Source organism: Pecten maximus, chromosome 12 (assembly GCF_902652985.1).
Source record: "Pecten maximus chromosome 12, xPecMax1.1, whole genome shotgun sequence".
NCBI lineage: Eukaryota > Metazoa > Mollusca > Bivalvia > Pectinida > Pectinidae > Pecten > Pecten maximus.
Genome location: NC_047026.1, coordinates 34,752,377 through 34,778,918, shown reverse-complemented (window position 1 = coordinate 34,778,918; position 26,542 = coordinate 34,752,377). Strand labels below are relative to the sequence as shown.

Here is a 26,542-nt window from a genome sequence, read left to right as displayed (position 1 = left end):
TGTAATACAGATATATTTCAAGAACATAGGTATTGACACTGTCCACACATTTGCACATTCAGTAATAAATTGCATAAATATTGTAGACAGTTAAGTCACAAACATTTCCTCAACCTATGCACATCATTTTAAGTACAATAAAAATGTATAGAAAAATATATAAGTAATTTTGCTTGCCTTGTTGGTCATCCTGCTGCTTCGGTGTTCCAGATCAAAGGAATAATCAATGATAGATTACATTTATGCTATCAAAGTAGGAGTCTTCCTTTACTTTTCTTTACGTTTCTCCTCTCTGGATGATGTAGATTAATAGAATCTATCATGGGTCCGTTCCGTGGACAGGGATATCTCAACCAGAGTGTAAGAGTTTGGCCAGTCAGCACGAGGCCTGCAGCAAAACGTAGGTTTTTATGAAAGTTTTTCATCGCGCCATTTTCAATGCTCCTTGGAATGCGTTTGGTTGGAACACCAGGGTGCACAACTGTTGTTCTGGGTAAAAGTGAGGAGGACACATCGTGGAGACAGTAATGAACTGGTTTTTTAACACGTCAGTTTCCAGTATATCGAAAGCATTCCATTCCATAGTAAAAGTAACATAGGCCTATGGTTCCATTGTTCCTTGAACGTGAACATCTTACAAGAGAAAATATTCTGGAGCGACAACAAAGTGTACTCCGAAGGTATTTTTTTGAAAGCGGCCGACTCTCATTCTTGACGGTACATATATCTTCATTTCTAAGAGTTTTTATCACAAGTTCCATAGAATCTCCTACTGTGGCTAGAAGAGCATAGCCTGATGGTTACATTCTGGACACAGAAAGACTTTTTCCTGGAAGCGAAAACAATCTCTCTTGACAATGTCGTTGTTGACCTGAGGGTTTATGGATGTTTTGCCAGATTTGGAATCAAGTGGTTTGACAAAAAAGACTTATCAAAAACTTGGTCAGACAAAACATGACGTCCTACAAGCTAACATTGACAGATCCATCAATAAATCCAGATAGGTAGTAGAGTCATATCACGGACAAGTTTAATTGAAATCTAGATCCTCATTCTCATTCCGTTAAATGAACGGACGATTCAAGGAATGGCTGTTTTCAAACCACAACTTGCCTTCAACTATTACATTGAATTCATTTAAGTACGTGTACTTTTTAGAACGGTAACAGCTCGTCTCAATGGAATCCGAGGATAGCGCACTTTAGTGTTCACAGCAGCGTGTGAAAGATGAGTCATATCTTTCCAAAAGGGTCAAGTCACTATTTGTCAACATAGATGCGCCTGCCGATAACTATCTTCGGCATGTACCAAATATCACTGGCAGCTGACTGCATCAGTGAGCACCTCAGTGATGATAGTGACTACGAGATCAGAATGTACGATGCCAGATCTACTCGAGGCATAGGAGCAGTGTAAAGCGCAATGTTTGGATCCAGTATTACAGTTCCGACCACAGGCGCTTGCATAGAAAATATGATTTTCAATTTTTTTTTGATATGACAGTGGTATGTGTAATCTGTTAAGTACAGATTACACATACCACTGTCAAAAAAAATGAAAATAACATTTTTATGCAAGCACCTGTGGTTCCGACCACAAGTACTTGGGGTCAGGAACTAAAGTTATTATGGAATTGTCTAATTTTAATTTGTAACATCATTTCATGTCTATTTATGCACCGATACAACATTGGAATCGATTATAAAGCGCTTTTTAAAAAAACACCCGTTTCTGGTTGTTATAATTTATAGAGTCTCTACATTATAACAACCAGAAACGGGTGTTTTTTTAAAAAGCGCTTTATAATCGATTCCAATGTTGTATCGGTGCATAAATAGACATGAAATGATGTTACAAATTAAAATTAGACAATTCCATAATAACTTTAGTTCCTGACCCCAAGTACCTGTGGTTCCGACACCATCACTTCCACAAAGGATTACTATTGCCAGTGTTCTACTTGACAGAGAACCACAGCAGAATACCTAATGCTTTTGGAAACTAGTAAGCCTTTTGGAGACTAGTAAGCCTTTTGGAAACTAGTAAGCCTTTTGGAAACTAGTAAGCCTTTTGGAGACTAGTAAGCCTTTTGGAAACTAGTAAGCCTTTTGGAGACTAGTTAGCCTTTTGGAAACTAGTAAGCCTTTTGGAAACTAGTAAGCCTTTTGGAGACTAGTAAGCCTTTGCATCAAAAAGTAAAAAGGTTAAAATAACCTTCAAGTAATGTAGACTTGGCTACCAACATCTTCCAGGTATTAGATATGGTTTACTTGGACAATTAGAGCTACGATGTAGACCAACACAATCAGATTCTAGGACGAGGAAACCATATTGGATTCCAGATTGTGGTTTCATGTGTAAACCAGTATAAATCCATGATGTAGCAGTTATAAGATCATTTTAATATTTGTGATTATCAGAGAACATGATGGCCATTCAGTTCAGTTTCCAGATTCCTCCCATTAGTTGGCGGAGTACCGAAGAGGTCCTTGGGGAATTGGTTTGATTTGCGGTGACCTTTGGATTATGTTATCATGCATGTATACTACACTAGGGCTATATACATATGGACATATTTACATGTGTCCCTATTATCCAGCCATCATTAATGAAGAACATAACTTGCTCAGGGATTAAGTGATAATAAGTATTTAGTTCTCTTATGATGTATATTGGTAAGACATTCTCTTATCAGAGCACGAACAGTTTTGCATGACTCTCTGATGTCCTCCAGTCTACTGCATTCAGAAATGAAGTCGGATCTTGTTTCAACTGGGGAGTTACATAGTTTGTAGTTGGTTGTATCTGGCTCGGTTTGACTCTAGGTTGTATCTGGCTCGGTTTGACTCTAGGTTGTATCTGGCTCGGTTTGACTCTAGGTTGTATCTGGCTCGGTTTGACTCTAGGTTGTATCTGGCTCGGTTTGACTCTAAGTTGTATCTGGCTCGGTTTGACTCTAGGTTGTATCTGGCTCGGTTTGACTCTTGGTTGTATCTGGCTCGGTTTGACTCTAGGTTGTATCTGGCTCGGTTTGACTCTAGGTTGTATCTGGCTCGGTTTGACTCTATGTTGTATCTGGCTCGGTTTGACTCTATGTTGTATCTGGCTCGGTTTGACTCTAGGTTGTATCTGGCTCGGTTTGACTCTAGATTGTATCTGGCTCGGTTTGACTCTAGGTTGTATCTGGCTCGGTTTGACTCTTGGTTGTATCTGGCTCGGTTTGACTCTAGGTTGTGGGTTCCAGTAAGGATTCATGCTTTAACTTCAGCTCTCTGTACATCTCTCAGTGTTGGATTTGTCATAAATACGTGTGATGCGACCTTTCAACATTTTGAAAGTGGAAATTTCACTTTTGTGGGTCGTTAGTGTAGGTGTCAGTCCATGTGTGCTAATAAAACCAAGTATAAACATTTCATTTCAGTTCACTTTCCAATATTTCGACGCAAAACAGTTTTGCCCTATGCTCGTATATCTTTTGAAAAATGTATAGCAATATTGTAAATCAGTTTTAATTACTTTGCACTTATTATTATTATGGTCAATCTATTCCATACTGTTAAGATAATTACGGATGTACTGCAAGATAATATTACATTGATTACCTTCATAAATAAAGAGCGTGTTCTTACTCAAAATTCACATCTTTATCTCTTGTTCCTAATGTATTCAGATATGTAATTTCTTTCTTTGCATATAATGATATTTAACATGTTATTATCAGCATGTTCATGTTTAGTTTTCACAAAATATGAAGAAATGATATTGTATCATTTCCCCAAAAAACATCCATTTTTTTTTCTTTTTGGGCACAAAAGGGCACTATATTCTTGCATATTTACATTTTTAGACGTAAATGCCTATTTGGAAACAGGAATACAGAGGCTACCAATAGTGGCAATAGCACATATATGTACAACTATCGTATTTGCTTCTTAGGCCATTTTGAAAACCGACCTTTAGTGCTACTCAGAAATGTCCTCTGTCCAAATAACCAGTCACTGGACATCATCGCATGGGTTCCATTCTGGGCTCCGGAATACCAGGCATTGGGCTTCTTTACCAAGTTTCCTCAGCCCCCAACACCACACATCTGACATCCTAGCTTAGATTTCTTCTTGACTCAATGGGTATCCTACCCAAATTTCCTTAGGCTCCGACACCAAAAATTGTACATCCTAACCTGGGTTTCCTCTGGGCCCAAATACCAGACATTGGGTATCCTAACCGAGTTTCCTGGCACACCCAACACCAGTCATTGGACATATTAGTGCGAGTTTCCTCTGTCCCGAAACATCAGTCACAGGACATCTTAGCCTGTGTTTCCTCAGGCCCCGCAACCAGACATTGGACATCCTAGTCAAAGTTTACTCTGGCCCCAATGCAAGACACTGGATTTCTATATCAATTTTTCTCTGCTCCTAAGCACCGGACAAATGACATCTAAGCTCACATCTTTGGGCGAGAAGAACCATGGCTAATCACCACCTTTCGCACTCCATAAAGTATAAGCAAAATACACAGTGTGATTTTTTTAGGTACTAACCAAAACCTCTTAAGGTTTTCTTACCTTTCCAAAACATCAGAAATACAATTTGTATTCATACTCTCTCTAAGTTACCATGTCCCTGTGATAAACATATTATTTTGGGAACCACTTAAAATATAACAACACAGTAATATTTTACTAATTTTTCAAATAAATTTATTTTATTGTCACTTAAATTGAAAACAAAAATTTCCAGTGTTGGCACTGAACAACAAGTTGTGATCACATATATATATAGTATAATTACAAACCTATGGTAAAAGACAGATAGATCCCACTAGATATATGTACCATACAAATGTATAAAGATACAGCATGCTTAGCAAACTGTAAGCTTGTGTTTAAGTATAATTGTTTATGTGACTTGTTGGCAGGACTTTCAATGCGTTTGTTTGTCATGTGGAAATATAAATACCAAGAATACAGTATAAAGATACCATAGCAACAAGCGTGCCTATCCTCTGATCCACCAACAAGATATAAGTTACCATAGCAACGAGCATGCCTATCCTCTGATCCACCAACAAGATATAAGTTACCATAGCAACGAGCGTGCCTATCCTCTGATCCACCAACAAGATATGTTACCATAGCAACGAGCATGCCTATCCTCTTCATGATCCACCAACAAGATATAATTTACCATAGCAACAAGCGTGCCTATCCTCTTCATGATCCACCAACAAGATATAAGTTACCATAGCAACGAGCATGGCTATCCTCTGATCCACCAACAAGATATGTTACCATAGCAACGAGCATGCCTATCCTCTTCATGATCCACCAACAAGATATAATTTACCATAGCAACAAGCGTGCCTATCCTCTTCATGATCCACCAACAAGATATAAGTTACCATAGCAACGAGCATGCCTATCCTCTGATCCATCAACCAAAGTCCAGGGGATAAACATGTCCAATTAATGAAAATCACTTTGAATAGATCTCTCACATTTTCTCTCTTATTAATACTGGCCAAAAAGTCAAAGATCTAGCTTATTGTTCTTCAGTCCAACCAACACCAACTGACATCCCTGTTCTATGAAGGTAAATACAAATCCCCTTATTCCTGGCCAACAATACACAACCTTATTGGCTGTTCTTACAGAAACACTTCAATAACAAATTTTGTTTGTTCCAATTCCTACAATTAATCTCTTCCTGTGTGTATCGGGGTTGCCTCCATGAGGTCAATGTTGCTTTTACCAGAATGCTAACAGTTCGGCTCACTTTACATCAGAACATGCATACATCCAAACCCTTTAGGACACTGTCAATAAATATATTGGCACATGGATCAGTGTTTTTCTTGAGATGAAGTTGTGTATTTGATGTGTAGTGATATATCTCACTGTTTACAGTAATTTACACAAAGCAATAACATCCACCTTTCAGCGACTTACAAAATATTTGAAATTCAAACATGTTTTATGTCTTACATGTAGTTTTATTTTCAAACACTTAATGATATATCCTACATGTATTTAACATGTGTTTTATCTCCCTTATCTTACTTATACACTGATAATAAATATGGAGTGCATGTTATCTTATATTAATTCATGAACAGAGTTCCAATCAAGTTATATAAATTCATGAACAGTGTTCAAATTATAATCATGAAAGAAATCTCACAAGCTTACTGCTGTGTAACTCTATTGAACAAAAGAGCCATTCCTCAAAAATGTAACATACATTCCGAATCTAAAAACTATAAAATGTTTGCAATGGAAGAAATCTCATTCTTTTTGTTTCAGAACACACTTGGCAATCTCAGTATGATTTCTAGAATTTGAATAAAAAATCTGCCTAGATTTATCCTCACATATTTCCTTTTTTATCTAAAAGGAAGAGAAGAAGAGTTTTTTGTGGATACCAGGGAGTATTGTTGTAGTTATGACTAGTTGGCTTGATACCACAAGATGGCAGGGAACAAGTATATAACATGATGGCAGGGAACAAGTATATAACAAGATGGCAGGATTAAAGTATTGCACTGATTAATTTCATCACTTGATTACATTCCTGTTTTATGCATGGTAAAAATGTTCCTGATGAAATGGACATGTGCAATCTATTACATATACTGTATAGTTAGAAATACTCGAAAAGGATTTAAAGTTTGCTATATTTGATGTGTTTATTTTATAATATTAACAAAGCAGTGTTGCAAGAAATTCAATACCCGTGAACCAGTTCTATGTGGGACAACCGTTAAATTTAACAACTACATGGTATTAACGACATGCGACAGGTAACATTTGCTAATGGTTGTATTACCATCAGAATGAGTAATTCCAAGATATACCTCATGCTAGCTTTCATGGTAGTGAAAATCAACTCCAGGGAGTTTAATCTAAACGCTGACCTTTAAAATTTCATATTATTGTAAAAGTGGATATTTTCGCGTGAGGAAATTTTCGCTTAGCCAGCTTCCAAAGTGTTCGCGGTGTGGATATTTCCGCGCCGTCAAGATATTTTTGCACTAACTTGTATCTTTTATATTTAGTATTTTTATGTGTTAATATATTTGTGTGTGGAAATTTTCGCGGAGATTTACTGATAGCGAAATAAGCGAAAATTTCCACACCGCGAATATTTCCACTTTTACAGTAATTTCTTGTGTCACTGAATTAAGCTATTGATAATTTTGTCATTTCATCACCAGATCAAACTGCAGGACTTCAAACATATAAACAGGTGATGTTATGTTACTGTAACTTGGCAACTTCTGGTGGTGTGTTCAAGGAGTTACTGCCCTTCCTTTTTAATGAATATATTGAAAATATAATTTGAAATTATGAGAATATTACCAAAGCATTCATATGTATCTTCTGTGGTATAAATTGTATTATCAATAGTCTTCATCAAAATACCAGTCATGATTTATAGGTTTTTTATCACCATGGAGACATTTTGATAAACACATTTCAGGAAAGCAGCCTTGTTAAATATCTCATTATCATGAAGCCATTTTGATAAGCAAATACATGAATGTAGCATTATAAAATGACAATATGTATATGTTTTTGTCATTAATATCTTGAAGTGAGATGACAAAGTATGATGGAAAATTTGAGATGTATATATCAAGCTTACCCCAGGTAAGATAATTATGATTTTACTGGTATCCGATAGAGTCTGATATAACGTTACACTTAATGAGTGCCCCACAATGTCACCATTACCTGAATCTCAATTTTACCTGACAAACTGTCACCAACTGTAGATGACATTTTGATAACAATCATGATATAATACATAATTTTGGCAAATGAAAATAAATGTAAACAAATATCAACTGCTACAGATATATTTCAAATTTTGTCTGTCATGTTTTGTACTAACATACCAGAACAAGGCTTTGTCAAGTTATTAATTCTGTCACAATGTGACCCAATCAATTCTTTTTTCTTTATACATATTTGTATTTCCAAACTGAGGGAGATTATTATGATATTAATGCAGAACCCTTACATGAAATCCTTATATAAACCATACTTTCCATCCAACCTGAAGAGAATGTTAAGAAATATCAATGCAGAATTTTTGACAAAACCAAAAATTGGACAACAAATTATGAATTGAACATTAAAAATACTTAACAAAATATCATAAAACAAATATAGGTTCTACATCTCGAAACATGACAGTTTCAGAACAGAAGTAAAAACAAATCATATTAAACAACTCAATATAAAAATATGTTCAATATTTTTGAACATTATAAAATTGTGTATATAAATTAACAGCAGCACGCAAGCTTAGCTCAGTAGAAACAGGTATGCTAAAACCCTAGGAGAAACTAGTAATCGCATGGATCAGCCTCAGCTTTATATATCAACATGGTTCAGCCGTCAACTTCATTAATTTTATTAACATACATATTCTATCATTTAACATATTTTTTCGTAATTTTATCAAAATTTACATGTTACGAAAACACAGGCTTTAAATCAGCTTTACAATAGCTGCATGTGCCATTATTCTTTAATATGCCCAGGGGTAGAATTTTAAGTTTTTTTTATCGAACTGCAATAGACACAGGTGGGTGTATTATCAGTATGGGCTTTTTGGCAGATAAATATGGTATTGAAAAATAATAAGAATAACACAATTTGGGAAGTTTTAAGGCAATATATAGTGTTCTGTATAACACCATACCTTACCAGATATACCTTAAGCTCAGTAAAAAGCTTGTTTTCTGTATAACACCATACCTTACCAGATATACCTTAAGCTCAGTAAAAAGCTTGTTTTCTGTATAACACCATACCTTACCAGATATACCTTAGGCTCAGTAAAAAGCTTATTTTCTGTATAACACCATACCTTACCAGATATACCTTAAGCTCAGTAAAAAGCTTATTTTCTGTATAACACCATACCTTACCAGATATACCTTAAGCTCAATAAAAAGCTTGTTTTCTGTATAACACCATACCTTACCAGATATACCTTAAGCTCAGTAAAAAGCTTGTTTTCTGTATAACACCATACCTTACCAGATATACCTTAAGCTCAGTAAAAAGCTTGTTTTCTATATAACACCATACCTTACCAGATATACCTTAAGCTCAGTAAAAAGCTTGTTTTCTGTATAACACCATACCTTACCAGATATACCTTAAGCTCATGAGTAAAAAGCTTGTTTTCTATATAACACCATATCTTACCTGATATAACTGAAAGGCTGAGTAAAAAGCATGAGCTTTATACAGTAATATGATAGCACTGTTTGCAATTTTATTTAAATAAATATATATTTTAAACTCCAACATACAAATATGTATGCCCTTTCACCCCTGCCAAAATTATGGATTATCAACAGTGTTTTGTACAACCACAATCAAAATCATGAAAGCCCGGCCTGCTGGAAACAAAATATTAACAGTAATTAAAAATCCCATGAATTTCCCCTTAAACAAATGCAAAACCACAGCATTTTCCCCTCCCCCTTTTAATCCTCAGCATTACCCCCCACCCCAAATAAATTCTAAACCCCAGCATGCTGAAGATATGTACACCAAATGTCATTTATTCTGTCAGTTCTGACAACAACATAATCTGATAGAGAAGTGTCAGAAAAAAAGATAAGAAAAATGAACAAATATGATGTGACAAAATGTCACCATTAAACACTTATGTCTTTACATAATGTCACCATTAAACACTTATGTCTTTACATAATGTTCTGTTGTTCAATTTTACAACTTCTGATAATATAAGCTCTATTTGTTTACATTTACAATTTTCAGGAATACAAAACAATCCAACATTTCAAGTAAATGAAGTGTTCAGTATATATATTCAGCCATGGCCTGGTACATGTCATCAATAGTTATATTATATAAAAGGTTATAAGGTACAACACAGATACTCAGATAAATAGGACAAGCTTTTGGAAAATTCAAAAAAAACTTACCTTTCATATCATTCATGATTTGTAATGAAAAACTTCAAATTTGATTATATCAAATGTAGAAAAATTCATCTTTTACAAGAAATCTAAAAAAAAAAAGAAAATTCCTTCGAAAAGTGAAAATCTGCTTAACATGTTCAAGTATATTGTTTATTGAACAATTCATACTTTAAGGAGTTGACACCATTCCTAAACATTTACCACAAATAACGTTTTCAGTTAAAAGTACATAATGTATTATTTCCAATGGTCCATTTGTCTGGATTGAGTTGATCATTTGATAGCATAAAACTTGTCTAATACAAACATCACATGCACCAAGATATATGTTATTGTTACTACACCAAATCTGTCTCATACAAACATTGCTTGTACCAAGATTTCCGTTTTACAATTGTAAACCTGTCTAATACAAACATCGCTTGCACTAAGATTCTGGTACCATACAACTAAAGTAAAATCTTTTCATGTAATTCAAACATCACTTGCACCAAGATTTCCAGTATTACTAAGGTAAACTAAGGTAAAAGATTTCTGAAATACTACAGTGACTTTTTATTCAAACATCACTTGCACCAAGATTTCTGGAATTAGACTACTACAGTAACATTTTAATTCAAACATCACTCGCAAGATTTTTTAAATTACTACAGTAAAACTTAACTATACCGGTAATGCAAACATCACACATACCAGGCTTTAGTAAAACCTTCACCAGGATTTCTCTTCACAAGACACAATTGTTTTGCTAGAGTATAAGTTTTTTGAAACCCCACCAACCCTTCAGTTTCATATTAACAATTATGTATGACCCACCCACATGTACCTGGTCAGGAACATCCCTGCCCTCTCTCCTATAATCATATATACAATCACAGACCTTTCCTAATGGTTCAGTTCATCAGACATGTTTTCATAAAGGATTCATGTAATGAATGGTGATAAGGCCAAAAAGCTATGACTATATGGACACCCAATATTTAGCATCAAACTAGACAGTCACCAAAGTATTTACAGTATCTAACAAACACTACCATGTCAATCCAACGTCTTATCACAGTCCAAAGTTGGCATTTTCTGGTTAATTCACATCTCCAGAAATAGATAAAAAATCTGAATACAATATTAATTGTTTTATCACATCATGTAGTCATCTTCTGATGTAACCTCTACAAGTGAAACTACTTCCTTTATGCAGTAGAACATTTTACTTCTCCAGATAGGGAATAATGATATCAAACTATGTTTTCTGTACTAAAACCTGGAATACTAACTATTCAGGTATTAAAGCACATTACAGAGAATCCCATAAGACTATAACAAGTAATTCTACATCCATACCCTTCCAATAATTGTTGCATAACACATTTCATTTAAAGATAAGAAGGTGTGTATAAAATTCTGTTTAATATTCTGTTGATAATATTGCAACACAACATTATTTTGACTGTGACATCATTTAATTGTTTGCTGTGACGTCATTTCATTGTCGCTATGACATCATTTTATTGATTCCAGTACATGCTATCTGCCATACTCTAGTGTTGACAGAGAAATCACACCATTGGGGATTCAAAATTACCAGAAAATAAAATGATTGGGCTCACAAACAATTAATGTATACAGTTCCAGGAATATTACCAGGATTTAAATACATAGGAATCTTACCAATGAAATCTACCAATGTCTTTATTTTCTATTTTTAGCACTAGAGTTCACTATCTGAAGACTAGTTACACATTTCTTAACAACAATAACACAAAGAAATGAAGTATTTAACCAACAGAAACATCATATACCAGTCTCAGAAACATCTATAATTATAATATTATATTAATGAGTATGTATTCGACAGTTTAAACTTTACCATAAACAGGGGAGATAAATGGCTAATCTATTCAATATTGTAGACTTTTTACATACCAGGTATACCAGTAACCAGGGTACCAGGAAATAATCTCTTTCATTCCTGGATACTATCAGGGGAGATAACCTCTACACTGGGTTCCTGATAACCAATAAATATCATATGAAAACATCCATGAATGAAAATTCAATTAGTATCGCCATGAAATTCAAGAAATTGAATACTGTACAGGCAAAATAATAAATAGTCCTTTAAATAACACTGCTATGCAGCGGTGAGATACACTCTGTGAGCGTGCTTGGCAACATTTGCGAGACTTAGTTTCTTAGTACATATTTAACACTGCTAGTTTTACAAATTCTATTTAAATCTATTTATAGCTGACAGAGTATATAATTAGAATTTCAACACAAACATTTTCTTATAGCATGTCCATACAACGACCAATGGCATATGAACATATACAAAAAGGTGACTTCTTATATCCAAAGTGCACTTCCATGCAAAACAGAATTGAAACAATTCAAAAAGTGGTCGAGACAAATATCACCATAAGAAGGTTTCAAACACTTGAATAATATATTCTTTCATGAAGAGATCCTTGAAACACCTTAGTTTTGAGGTACATTCACTCCTGTAGACTTTCCAGCAAGCCGATGTAATTGTTTATTTTGTCACGGACTTCAAAGTGGTCCCTAATTTCGACCATCCGGATATTCCCTGCGTAGTAACAGTCTATGATTTTCACATCCTGATACGCCTTTAGTGCATTCTTTATAGACTCGAAAGCAGCACTCTCAGCTGCAAAAGAAAAAAAATCATTTTCAGACAATATCTTAATTTTCCATTAAATAAATATTTTGATTAATTACAATTGATTTCAAAGATAGACACCAGTTTATTTATTTTTATGCTGTACCTGAATATTGCTCGGCTATTCAGCAGCTAGTCAAAAAAAAATTTGACATAGTGCAGAAAAATCTGGGAGGTAGCTCCTAACTTACCATAACCAGCTATTCCCTGTTCCACTCTTGTCTTAGCAGAGGCCAGTACACAGTGCAGGAAATCATTCTCTGTCAACGAAGAATTTAAAAATTTACATCAATACAGGAGTAAAACATATTTCTGTTGTCTACATGTATTGAGTGAAAAGAACTTTGAGAAAACAAGTTCCAACAAATTTAAAAAAAAAAAAAAAAAAACAGGAAAAATTAGTTTTTACTATTATCTTACCTGGAAGCTCAGTAATGAGGTTGGTGTTAATTTGACGGGCAGTCAAGAGGTATGACTCGAGGAACGGCGCCAGTACGTGGTGAAGAAATACCATGTTCTCTACACAGTCACGACGTTCCATGTTAGCCTGTATTTGTTAAAGTCAGATTACAGAAGATTGTAACAAGATTAGAGTAAGTGATCCATAATGTTTGTACTGGTTTGTATTCTAATATTTGAACTGCATGGTTTCAACAACAGCATTACAAAAACTATTTCAAGAAATTTATCAATTTTTTAGAGATATATAAAAATATTAAAATGCAATCAAAAGATTTGCAGGATAAAACTTTCTTAAAGGGCATCCTATAGATAAACATTTGTTTTTATTTAATTCAGAACCAACTAAACAAAATTTCTAACACTCAACCGGCATATACCTTAATAAACTGCTCTTGGAATATTCCGCCATCCATTTCTTCATCTTCCCAGGACAACTCAGAAAACTGCTTTGACATTCGAGCATTGACAGGGTCAAGGTTCGAGCTCGTCTAAAAATGCAAAAACCACATTGATAAAAGTGCTCAAAATTGTCAAAATATTTGTAATTCAACATAAAATACATGGCTATAATCTCTGGACTGATGTGTCACTAGTAATGGACTCTACTCCAGAATATCTTCCCCGATGTTTCACCAGTAACAGGGACCTTTTCAGGAATATCTGGACCCATGTGTCATCGGTAACAGACTTTATTACATTTTTACCAGTGAAATATCAAAAATTATTCATTCTATAAAAGTGATATTTTTCAATATTTTTCACTAATGAAAAATATCACTTTTGCTGATTTGACCAATCAAATTAATGATTAGAAAATACAAAAATAATTGACCAATCAGAAAGCCCGACATATATGTCAGCACCTGGACAGGGGGAATTACTTTTTTAGGGAACTGTAGGCCTAGTTAGCATACGGGGTAGGTTTTTCGTTGATAAAAAATGTAATAAACAGAATATCTAACAGTGTCTTCAGTAAAACCAAATATATTTCACTCGTGTGTCTAATATTTTGATATTTTTCACTCGTGCTGTGCAATCATGAAAAATATCAAAATATTAGCCCCACTCGTGAAATATATTTGGTATTACTGAAGACACTGTTAGAAATCCTCTATCTATTCAAGAATTTCTTGACAGATGTGTCAACAGTAACTGACTCTATCATGTTCTTTAAAAAATAAGGATCATTACTTGTTTTTTAAATGTCCTATCAACTGTAGAACAATAATCCAATAATATCACAGAAGTAACTGACCATTACAAGGAAAGGAAATAACATTTAAATAGAATGGTTGGAATCACCACATATGTAATGTGAGAATCAACACATACTTAATGTGAGTCAGAATCAACACATATGTAATGTGAGTCAGAATCAGCACATATGTAATGTGAGTCAGAATCAACACATATGTAACGCGAGTCTGAATCAACACATATGTAATGTGAGTCAGAATCAACACATATAATGTGAGTCAGAATCACCATGTAATGTGAGTCAGAATCAACACATATGTAATGTGAGAATCAACACATATGTAATGTAAGTCAGAATCAACACATGTAATGTGAGTCAGAATCAACACATATGTAATGTGAGTCAGAATCAACACATATGTAATGTGAGAATCAACACATATGTAACGTGAGTCAGAATCAACACATATGTAATGTGAGAATCAACACATATGTAATGTGAGTCAGAATCAACACATATGTAATGTGAGAATCAACACATATGTAATGTGAGTCAGAATCAACACATATGTAATGTGAGTCAGAATCAACACATATGTAATGTGAGTCAGAATCAACACATATGTAATGTGAGTCAGAATCACCACATATGTAACGTGGGTCAGAATCAACACATATGTAATGTGAGTCAGAATCAACATATATGTAATGTGAGTCAGAATCACTACATATGTAATGAGTCAGAATCAACACATATGTAATGTGAGTCAGAATCACCACATATGTAACGTGAGTCAGAATCACCATTTATGTAACGTGAGTCAGAATCAACACATATGTAATGTGAGTCAGAACCACCATATATGTAACGTGAGTCACAATCAACACATATGTAATGTGAGTCAGAATCACCATTTATGTAACGTGAGTCAGAATCAACACATATGTAATGTGAGTCAGAATCACCACATATGTAACGCGAGTCAGAATCAACACATATATAACGTGAGTCAGAATCAACACATATGTAACGTGAGTCAGAATCAACACATATGTAATGTGAGTCAGAATCAACACATATGTAACGTGAGTCAGAATCAACACATATGTAACGCGAGTGAGAATCAACACATATGTAACGTGAGTCAGAATCAACACATATGTAACGTGAGTCAGAATCAACACATATGTAACGTGAGTCAGAATCAACACATATGTAACGCGAGTCAGAATCAACACATATGTAATGTGAGTCAGAATCACCACATATGTAATGTGAGTCAGAATCAACACATATGTAATGTGAGTCAGAATCAACACATATGTAATGTGAGTCAGAATCAACATATGTAACGTGAGTCAGAATCAACACATATGTAACGTGAGTCACAATCAACACATATGTAATGTGAGTCAGAATCACCATTTATGTAACGTGAGTCAGAATCAACACATATGTAATGTGAGTCAGAATCACCACATATGTAATGTGAGTCAGAATCAACACATATGTAATGTGAGTCAGAATCAACACATAAGTAATGTGAGTCAGAATCAACATATATGTAATGAGTCAGAATCAACACATATGTAATGTGAGTCAGAATCACCACATATGTAACGTGAGTCAGAATCACCACATATGTAACGCGAGTCAGAATCAACACATATATAACGTGAGTCAGAATCAACACATATGTAACGTGAGTCAGAATCAACACATATGTAATGTGAGTCAGAATCAACACATAAGTAATGTGAGTCAGAATCAACATATATGTAATGAGTCAGAATCAACACATATGTAATGTGAGTCAGAATCACCACATATGTAACGTGAGTCAGAATCACCACATATGTAACGCGAGTCAGAATCAACACATATGTAATGTGAGTCAGAATCAACACATATGTAACGTGAGTCAGAATCACCACATATTTAACGCGAGTCAGAATCAACACATAAGTAATGTGAGTCAGAATCAACATATATGTAATGAGTCAGAATCAACACATATGTAATGTGAGTCAGAATCACCACATATGTAACGTGAGTCAGAATCAACACATATGTAACGCGAGTCAGAATCAACACATATATAACGTGAGTCAGAATCAACACATATGTAACGTGAGTCAGAATCAACACATATGTAACGCGAGTCAGAATCAACACATATGTAATGTGAGTCAGAATCACCACATATGTAATGTGAGTCAGAATCAACACATATGTAATGTGAGTCAGAATCAACACATATGTAATGTGAGTCAGAATCAACATATGTAACGTGAGTCAGAATCAACACATATGTAACGTGAGTCACAATCAACACATATGTAATGTGAGTCAGAATCACCATTTATGTAACGTGAGTCAGAATCAACACATATGTAATGTGAGTCAGAATCACCACATATGTAATGTGAGTCAGAATCAACACATATGTAATGTGAGTCAGAATCAACACATAAGTAATGTGAGTCAGAATCAACATATATGTAATGAGTCAGAATCAACACATATGTAATGTGAGTCAGAATCACCACATATGTAACGTGAGTCAGAATCACCACATATGTAACGCGAGTCAGAATCAACACATATATAACGTGAGTCAGAATCAACACATATGTAACGTGAGTCAGAATCAACACATATGTAATGTGAGTCAGAATCAACACATAAGTAATGTGAGTCAGAATCAACATATATGTAATGAGTCAGAATCAACACATATGTAATGTGAGTCAGAATCACCACATATGTAACGTGAGTCAGAATCAACACATATGTAACGTGAGTCAGAATCAACACATATGTAATGTGAGTCAGAATCAACACATATGTAACGTGAGTCAGAATCACCACATATTTAACGCGAGTCAGAATCAACACATAAGTAATGTGAGTCAGAATCAACATATATGTAATGAGTCAGAATCAACACATATGTAATGTGAGTCAGAATCACCACATATGTAACGTGAGTCAGAATCAACACATATGTAACGCGAGTCAGAATCAACACATATATAACGTGAGTCAGAATCAACACATATGTAACGTGAGTCAGAATCAACACATATGTGACGTGAGTCAGAATCAACACATATGTAACGCGAGTGAGAATCAACACATATGTAACGTGAGTCAGAATCAACACATATGTAACGTGAGTCAGAATCAACACATATGTAATGTGAGTCAGAATCAACACATATGTAACGCGAGTCAGAATCAACACATATGTAATGTGAGTCAGAATCAACACATATGTAATGTGAGTCAGAATCAACACATATGTAATGTGAGTCAGAATCAACACATATGTAATGTGAGTCAGAATCAACATATGTAACGTGAGTCAGAATCAACACATATGTAACGTGAGTCACAATCAACACATATGTAATGTGAGTCAGAATCACCATTTATGTAACGTGAGTCAGAATCAACACATATGTAATGTGAGTCAGAATCAACATATATGTAATGAGTCAGAATCAACACATATGTAATGTGAGTCAGAATCACCACATATGTAACGTGAGTCAGAATCACCACATATGTAACGTGAGTCAGAATCACCACATATGTAACGCGAGTCAGAATCAACACATATATAACGTGAGTCAGAATCAACACATATGTAACGTGAGTCAGAATCAACACATATGTAATGTGAGTCAGAATCAACACATATGTAACGTGAGTCAGAATCACCACATATGTAACGTGAGTCAGAATCAACACATATGTAATGTGAGTCAGAATCAACACATATGTAATGTGAGTCAGAATCAACATATGTAACGTGAGTCAGAATCAACACATATGTAATGTGAGTCAGAATCAACACATATGTAATGTGAGTCAGAATCAACATATGTAACGTGAGTCAGAATCAACACATATGTAACGTGAGTCACAATCAACACATATGTAATGTGAGTCAGAATCACCATTTATGTAACGTGAGTCAGAATCAACACATATGTAATGTGAGTCAGAATCACCACATATGTAATGTGAGTCAGAATCAACACATATGTAATGTGAGTCAGAATCAACACATAAGTAATGTGAGTCAGAATCAACATATATGTAATGAGTCAGAATCAACACATATGTAATGTGAGTCAGAATCACCACATATGTAACGTGAGTCAGAATCACCACATATGTAACGCGAGTCAGAATCAACACATATATAACGTGAGTCAGAATCAACACATATGTAACGTGAGTCAGAATCAACACATATGTAATGTGAGTCAGAATCAACACATATGTAACGTGAGTCAGAATCACCACATATTTAACGCGAGTCAGAATCAACACATAAGTAATGTGAGTCAGAATCAACATATATGTAATGAGTCAGAATCAACACATATGTAATGTGAGTCAGAATCACCACATATGTAACGTGAGTCAGAATCAACACATATGTAACGCGAGTCAGAATCAACACATATATAACGTGAGTCAGAATCAACACATATGTAATGTGAGTCAGAATCAACACATATGTAACGTGAGTCAGAATCAACACATATGTAACGTGAGTCAGAATCAACACATATGTAACGTGAGTCAGAATCAACACATATGTAATGTGAGAATCATCACATATGTAATGTGTGTCAGAATCAACACATATGTAACGTGAGTCAGAATCAACACATGTAATGTGAGAATCAACACATATGTAATGTGAGTCAGAATCAACACATATGTAACGTGAGTCAGAATCACCATGTAATGTGAGTCAGAATCAACACATATGTAATGTGAGTCAGAATCAACACATATGTAATGTGAGTCAGAATCAACATATGTAACGTGAGTCAGAATCAACACATATGTAACGTGAGTCACAATCAACACATATGTAATGTGAGTCAGAATCACCACATATGTAACGTGAGTCAGAATCACCACATATGTAACGCGAGTCAGAATCAACACATATATAACGTGAGTCAGAATCAACACATATGTAACGTGAGTCAGAATCAACACATATGTAATGTGAGTCAGAATCAACACATATGTAACGTGAGTCAGAATCACCACATATTTAACGCGAGTCAGAATCAACACATAAGTAATGTGAGTCAGAATCAACATATATGTAATGAGTCAGAATCAACACATATGTAATGTGAGTCAGAATCACCACATATGTAACGTGAGTCAGAATCAACACATATGTAACGCGAGTCAGAATCAACACATATATAACGTGAGTCAGAATCAACACATATGTAATGTGAGTCAGAATCAACACATATGTAACGTGAGTCAGAATCAACACATATGTAACGTGAGTCAGAATCAACACATATGTAACGTGAGTCAGAATCAACACATATGTAATGTGAGAATCATCACATATGTAATGTGTGTCAGAATCAACACATATGTAACGTGAGTCAGAATCAACACATGTAATGTGAGAATCAACACATATGTAATGTGAGTCAGAATCAACACATATGTAACGTGAGTCAGAATCAACACATATGTAACGTGAGTCAGAATCAACACATATGTAACGTGAGTCAGAATCAACACATATGTAACGCGAGTGAGAATCAACACATATGTAACGTGAGTCAGAATCAACACATATGTAACGTGAGTCAGAATCAACACATATGTAACGCGAGTGAGAATCAACACATATGTAACGCGAGTCAGAATCAACACATATGTAATGTGAGTCAGAATCAACACATATGTAATGTGAGTCAGAATCAACACATATGTAATGTGAGTCAGAATCAACACATGTAATGTGAGAATCAACACATATGTAATGTGAGTCAGAATCAACACATATGTAACGTGAGTCAGAATCACCATGTAATGTGAGTCAGAATCAACACATATGTAATGTGAGAATCAACACATATGTAATGTGAGTCAGAATCACCACATATGTAATGTGAGTCAGAATCAACACATATGTAATGTGAGTCAGAATCACCACATATGTAACGTGGGTCAGAATCAACACATATGTAATGTGAGTCAGAATCAACATATATGTAATGTGAGTCAGAATCACTACATATGTAATGAGTCAGAATCAACACATATGTAATGTGAGTCAGAATCACCACATATGTAACGTGAGTCAGAATCACCACATATGTAACGTGAGTCAGAATCAACACATATGTAATGTGAGTCAGAATCACCACATATGTAATGTGAGTCAGAATCAACACATATGTAATGTGAGTCAGAATCACCACATATGTAATGTGAGTCAGAATCAACATATATGTAATGTGAGTCAGAATCACTACATATGTAATGAGTCAGAATCAACACATATGTAATGTGAGTCAGAATCACCACATATGTAACGTGAGTCAGAATCACCACATATGTAACGTGAGTCAGAATCAACACATATATAATGTGAGTCAGAATCAACACATATGTAACGCGAGTGAGAATCAACACATATGTAACGTGAGTCAGAATCAACACATATGTAACGTGAGTCAGAATCAACACATATGTAATGTGAGTCAGAATCAACACATATGTAACGTGAGTCAGAATCAACACATATGTAATGTGAGTCAGAATCAACACATATGTAATGTGAGTCAGAATCAACACATATGTAATGTGAGTCAGAATCAACACATATGTAATGTGAGTCAGAATCAACACATATGTAACGCAAGTCAGAATCAACACATATGTAATGTGAGTCAGAATCAACATATATGTTATGTGAGTCAGAATCAGATGGTTACCTGTTGGTCCCGATACGTGAAGAGTTCGCGGGAGATCAAGTGATGCAAAGTTTCAAGAAGGGTTTCCTCAAGTTTGTCACAAGGCTGCAAAGCAAAAAGTATGTCTCATGCAGAAAGAATATTTAATGTAACTTTTTAAGATTAGTGTGTTGGTATGGAACATGTTGTTCAGGTTATAAATGTGACTTTGGTATCCACAGAGAAGCTAAATCAACTTGTACACTGTTTAACACCTCAGAGTACATCAGAATGATGTGTAGATGTAATTGTCAATTTGATTCATACACTTTAATTCACTGGTCATTTGTCAGATGAAGGTGACAGAGTGTAGTCACTTAAAGTTCACACTTAAATCCAATGCTGTATACCAAAGTCCATTCATTTAGCCTAAAGTTGAATTGAAACAGTATTTTGTATTTTGATATTGAAAATCCTGTAAGCCAATAAGTAAATAGGAAATCTAAGTGAATATTAACTTTTGTTAAAAACAAAACCTATATCTATTCATGAATATCATGTGTATGTCAAAAGGAGACAGCCGAATAAAACCAAATTCAGAAAATATCTCAAATAATACCATTACCTATTTTTTCTCAATTTTCTGCGAATGATCGATCGACTAAGGTTTACAATGACTATTCAGGTTTTTTGGGGTTTTTTCCCTCCAATTGCAGGAATTGCATGTTTCTACTACAACAAATGGCGTGTAATTTTTATAAAAGAACTTTTTAATAATACAGGTAGACATACCGGAATACATATGAATTCATATCGGAGGAGTTTACATATTTCAGAGGCTGTGTCTATGATATCATCGGTGGAGGCGGACATTACATCGGCAGTTCTGGATTGGCTTGGGACAAACAACCCGATATCACAGTGGTATATCACAGAGCAAACTGGAAAAGACAAACATTTATTATTGTGGATAACCAATACTTTTGTTTAGCACATCACAGGCCTTCTGTATTATGTTTAGTCAGCTAGCCACCAGCTACTACAAGGAAACATCACCTTCAAATGTCCCTGACAGTAAGTACAAGGAGCGATAAGCCTAGAAAATAAAACCTGATAAACAAGAGGCCCGATGGGCCTGCATTGCTCAACTGGTATTCAATAGTGTACACAACCATATTCTACATTTTGTGGCCAGCAAAGCAAGTAAATGTGAAACATGTTTGAGTCTTTGTTTTCATGACAACCTTTTTTGTGATGTAAGAAGAAAGCTACAGGTCAAATATCAGTAGAAATAGTTTGAATGATTAAACAAAGTTGATTCCTGTGACCTTGATTATGGGTCATTTTTTTGTTGGACTTCATCTCAGGAACCCACATGCAAAGTATCCTAACTATTGATATTTAGGTTAATCGGAAGGCGTATCTTAAATGTTTTAACAATGTTAACCTTGAGACTTTGAATTCTTTGTTCTAGTCAAGGCTACAAAAGCATGAGCAAAATACAAAACCTCTTACCTAACACACTCTCCAGTAGATAGGCAGATACCAACGTGTTGCTATAGTAACTCAACTCAAACACCGTTGGTAGACTCAATATTGGTACCACTCTGTTTTCACACTCTTTAGAGCTAGACCTGTAGATACAAAGTCATCAATGTTGTATTTCAATCTCAGTTAAAAGCTTGTAAGTTATGAAAAGAAATGATATTATCAAAATAAGCTCAGAAACGGGCCTGTCTGTGTTGTCATGGCTGTGTCCTTGGACAATACACTTTACCCTAATTGCTCTTGATGGCACACGACGACCTCCTGTATGTTGTTCTGTGAGGTTTGGTTTGGTTTTATTTGTTTAACGTCCTATTAACAGCTAAGGTCATTTAAGGACAGCCTCCCGTGTTTGCGATATGCATGCGTGTGGTGAGTGCATATGTGTGTTTTGGGAGGCTGCGGTATGTTCGTATTAAGTCTCCTTGTGATAGGCCGGAACTTTTGCCGATTTATAGTGCTACCTCACTGAAACATACTGCCGAAGACACCCAGCAGGACACCCCACCCGGTCACATTATACTGACAACAGGCCAACCAGTCTTTCTGTGAGGTAGTCTCCAACCACTACAAGGATGTCCTTCCTCAAAATGACCCTGGCTGTTCACGGGGCGATAAACCCAGCAAACAAATAAGCAATTAAACTTGACTATAGTTTGTAGTTTCCAATTTATCATATGAAAGAAATGACTGTCTACTAAACACTGATGAATAGTGAAACAGCCAGATAAGTGGTGGCTGGGTTAAGAAGGCTTGGTGGACAACCAGATTAGATGTGGTTGGATAGTGGGACAACTAGATTAGATGTGGCTGGATAGCAGGACAACCAGGTAAGTGCTAGCTGGATAGCAGGAAAACAAGATTAGTGATGGCTGGATAGTGGGACAACCAGATTAGTGGTGATTTGATAGTAGGACAACCAGATACGTGGTGATTTGATAGTAGGACAACCAGATAAGTGGTGATTTGATAGTAGGACAACCAGATTAGTTGTGACTGGATAGTGGGCCAGCCAGATTAGCGGTGGTCGGATAGTGGGACAACCAAATCAGTAGTGTTTGGAATTGCTGGTGGTAATCGCTGGGTGTAATGTTATAAAATACAAACATTTCCTAATGAGAATGAGTCAAATCCAACTTACCTCTGAATCAAGCTTGATCCCAAGAGAGCACAGGCATAGTGTGTAACCTCACTTGAGCTGCCCACAAATGCAACGTCACGGTTACGACTTTTCATGTCCTGCCTTAGCCAATCAAAATCTTGTATTAGCTGCTTCATGCTTGTGCCCTGTAGGATATTCATCCCAACATTACAACAGAGTTATGCATAACATGAATCACTGAATGGCAGCAATCAATATAATATTTAAATTGGTGATATACATGTATATATTTTATTACTCAGGAAAATTACATTTGACATATAAATCTGAGAAGATCTAAGAACATTCTGAGTAATAGTGATAAATATCGTCTACTGCAATGGGGGACCTGGCCTATCATGTTTGAAAAATATGATTCCTATATTTCTCAAGGAATATCGATAATTCAAGTTTTAGAATCCAGGATGAGTGCCTGTCGGTCATTTTGTTTTTCTAATCACGCTCAAAATTGCCAAGGCATAACTAGGGACTGAATGTGCCAAATATATCAAGTTTGAGAAATATCCTTTCAATACATCTCAAGATAATGTTATAACAGTCACAAACGTCAACTGTCAAAATCAAAGTTGGCTAGGGAACAAGGGAAACCTTCAAATGCAGTTTCATATCCTGTCAGTATTTCCAAAAAAGTAGCAACAACAAGGATTGATTATAGACAAGTCACGGATGTAGGGAAATTTGAGAAGCCCTCCCCCATTATCAGATGGTGGGCACAAAGCCAAATATTTTGAAAAAAAAACAATTTTGGCACATTTTGAAGACATGTCCATTTCTGATTAACTTTTATTCTCCTACATACTCTCTAGAATCAATATGATATACAATGACAAAGCTGACCAACTTAAAAAAAGTTTGTACTCACCTCCCTGTGTTTGGTAAGGAGGAGAAACGCCACCATATTAGTACACATAACTGGCGTGGCGTGGACACAGGCTGTGAATATAAATTATCATTCTGTCTTTACCACAATTACACAACATATTAAAAATGATTCTGCTATACTCAATAATAAGCCCACATCCTACATTTCATAGTGTCACCTTTGAACTTCACATGTATGGTATTAAATCAGGTATAAGTTGAGATCCACAGTGGACATTTAATCCTGTTTATAAGGATTGGGTTGCAGAGATTATTTTGAACAAACCACTTACAGTATTATATCAAACTCTTAATTCTGCATAAAATGAATAATATTTTTAACTCGGAAAATGAAGACAAATAGTTCCATAAGAAAATTTCTGTATTATCAAACAAAATATTTTAAGTATTAATACTGAACTTTCAAAGTTACAGATGTTTATTCCCATAAATAAAACTCATTCTCAAAACTTTTTCTGGCATATTTCTGGCATATTTCTCTTAAAATGAACAAAAGACCAGTATTATCGACAGGATCAATTTTATTTACACTCAACACAGATTTGTTCACAACATAAACTCTTGAGGTATTTACAAGGACTGTGTATAATGTGTTCTGACAGGTATTTACGAGGACTTACTGTGTACAATGTGTTCTGACAGGTATTTACGAGGACTTACTGTGTACAATGTGTTCTGACAGGTATTTACGAGGACTTACTGTGTACAATGTGTTCTGACAGGTATTTACGAGGACTTACTGTGTACAATGTGTTCTGACAGGTATTTACGAGGACTTACTGTGTACAATGTGTTCTGACAGGTATTTACGAGGACTTACTGTGTACAATGTGTTCTGACAGGTATTTACGAGGACTTACTATGTACAATGTGTTCTGACAGGTATTTACGAGGACTTACTGTGTACAATGTGTTCTGACAGGTATTTACTAGGACTTACTGTGTACAATGTGTTCTGACAGGTATTTACGAGGACTTACTGTGTACAATGTGTTATGACAGGTATTTACAAGGACTTACTGTGTACAATGTGTTCTGACAGGTATGTACGAGGACTTACTGTGTACAATGTGTTATGACAGGTATTTACAAGGACTGTGTACAATGTGTTCTGACAGGTATTTACGAGGACTTACTGTGTACAATGTGTTCTGACATGTATTTACGAGGACTTACTGTGTACAATGTGTTCTGACAGGTATTTACGAGGACTTACTGTGTACAATGTGTTCTGACAACTGTTTGATGACATGTCTCTGGTCTTCCACCATAATGTCTGTACCAAACAGTGAGCTCACACTGCCAGCTTTGTGTATAGGAGGGGGTGACTCGGGGGGACTATCCTGGCTAGATATATCACTGGTGGGAGGGGAAGGCTGTGCAGGCTGGATCTTCACTAGATACTCCTGAAACAGAAACAAAAACATCTGAAGATTTGAAGGTATAATTGCTTGAACTTTAATACACCTCCTAAAGCTTTAAATTTATTTTCTATAAATATTTTCTGTACTAATGCAACTTTTTTCTAAATTTTGAAGTAATAATGTTTGGAAATTTTTTTTTTTTTTTTTTTTTTTTCAAACATTATCAATTTGGGTTAGCTTGTTTCTTTAATTATATAACGGTTTCAACAATGCAAAGTAAAAATTATAAGTCTCTGCTCTCAAAACTCTGCAATATAAGCACATACCAGTCCATGGGGTTCATTCCCCCAGCAGTAGATAGATAAATATATATATACACTTATACACTTTAATAGTTGTCTTACCTTGAGTGAGAACGGCTGACAAAACTCCACCCTCACACTTCCAAAATCACTGCAGAAGACCCGCCATATGGCCTTCATTGCACCAATAAACGTCTCTTTTACTTTAGGTAGACCCTGAAACAAATACAAACAT

At 35.3% G+C, this 26,542-nt stretch overlaps 1 protein-coding gene across 2 annotated transcripts in view; it reads right to left on the bottom strand.

Moving 5' to 3' along the window:
* Nucleotides 1–4,679: 4,679 nt before the first annotated feature.
* Nucleotides 4,680–26,542, bottom strand: part of LOC117338845 (glycerol-3-phosphate acyltransferase 1, mitochondrial-like) — a 45,979-nt gene continuing 24,116 nt past the window's right edge. For both annotated transcript variants that reach the window (XM_033900207.1, XM_033900206.1), the window contains exons 13-23: nucleotides 26,410–26,523; nucleotides 25,858–26,047; nucleotides 24,622–24,692; nucleotides 23,739–23,884; nucleotides 22,568–22,686; nucleotides 21,845–21,993; nucleotides 21,095–21,178; nucleotides 13,489–13,599; nucleotides 13,070–13,196; nucleotides 12,841–12,909; nucleotides 4,680–12,637 (exon numbers count right to left, since the gene is read on the bottom strand). In XM_033900207.1, the coding sequence (XP_033756098.1) occupies nucleotides 12,465–12,637; nucleotides 12,841–12,909; nucleotides 13,070–13,196; nucleotides 13,489–13,599; nucleotides 21,095–21,178; nucleotides 21,845–21,993; nucleotides 22,568–22,686; nucleotides 23,739–23,884; nucleotides 24,622–24,692; nucleotides 25,858–26,047; nucleotides 26,410–26,523 (1,353 nt within the window). In that variant the 3' untranslated portion in view covers nucleotides 4,680–12,464. The remainder of the gene's footprint in view (nucleotides 12,638–12,840; nucleotides 12,910–13,069; nucleotides 13,197–13,488; nucleotides 13,600–21,094; nucleotides 21,179–21,844; nucleotides 21,994–22,567; nucleotides 22,687–23,738; nucleotides 23,885–24,621; nucleotides 24,693–25,857; nucleotides 26,048–26,409; nucleotides 26,524–26,542) is intronic.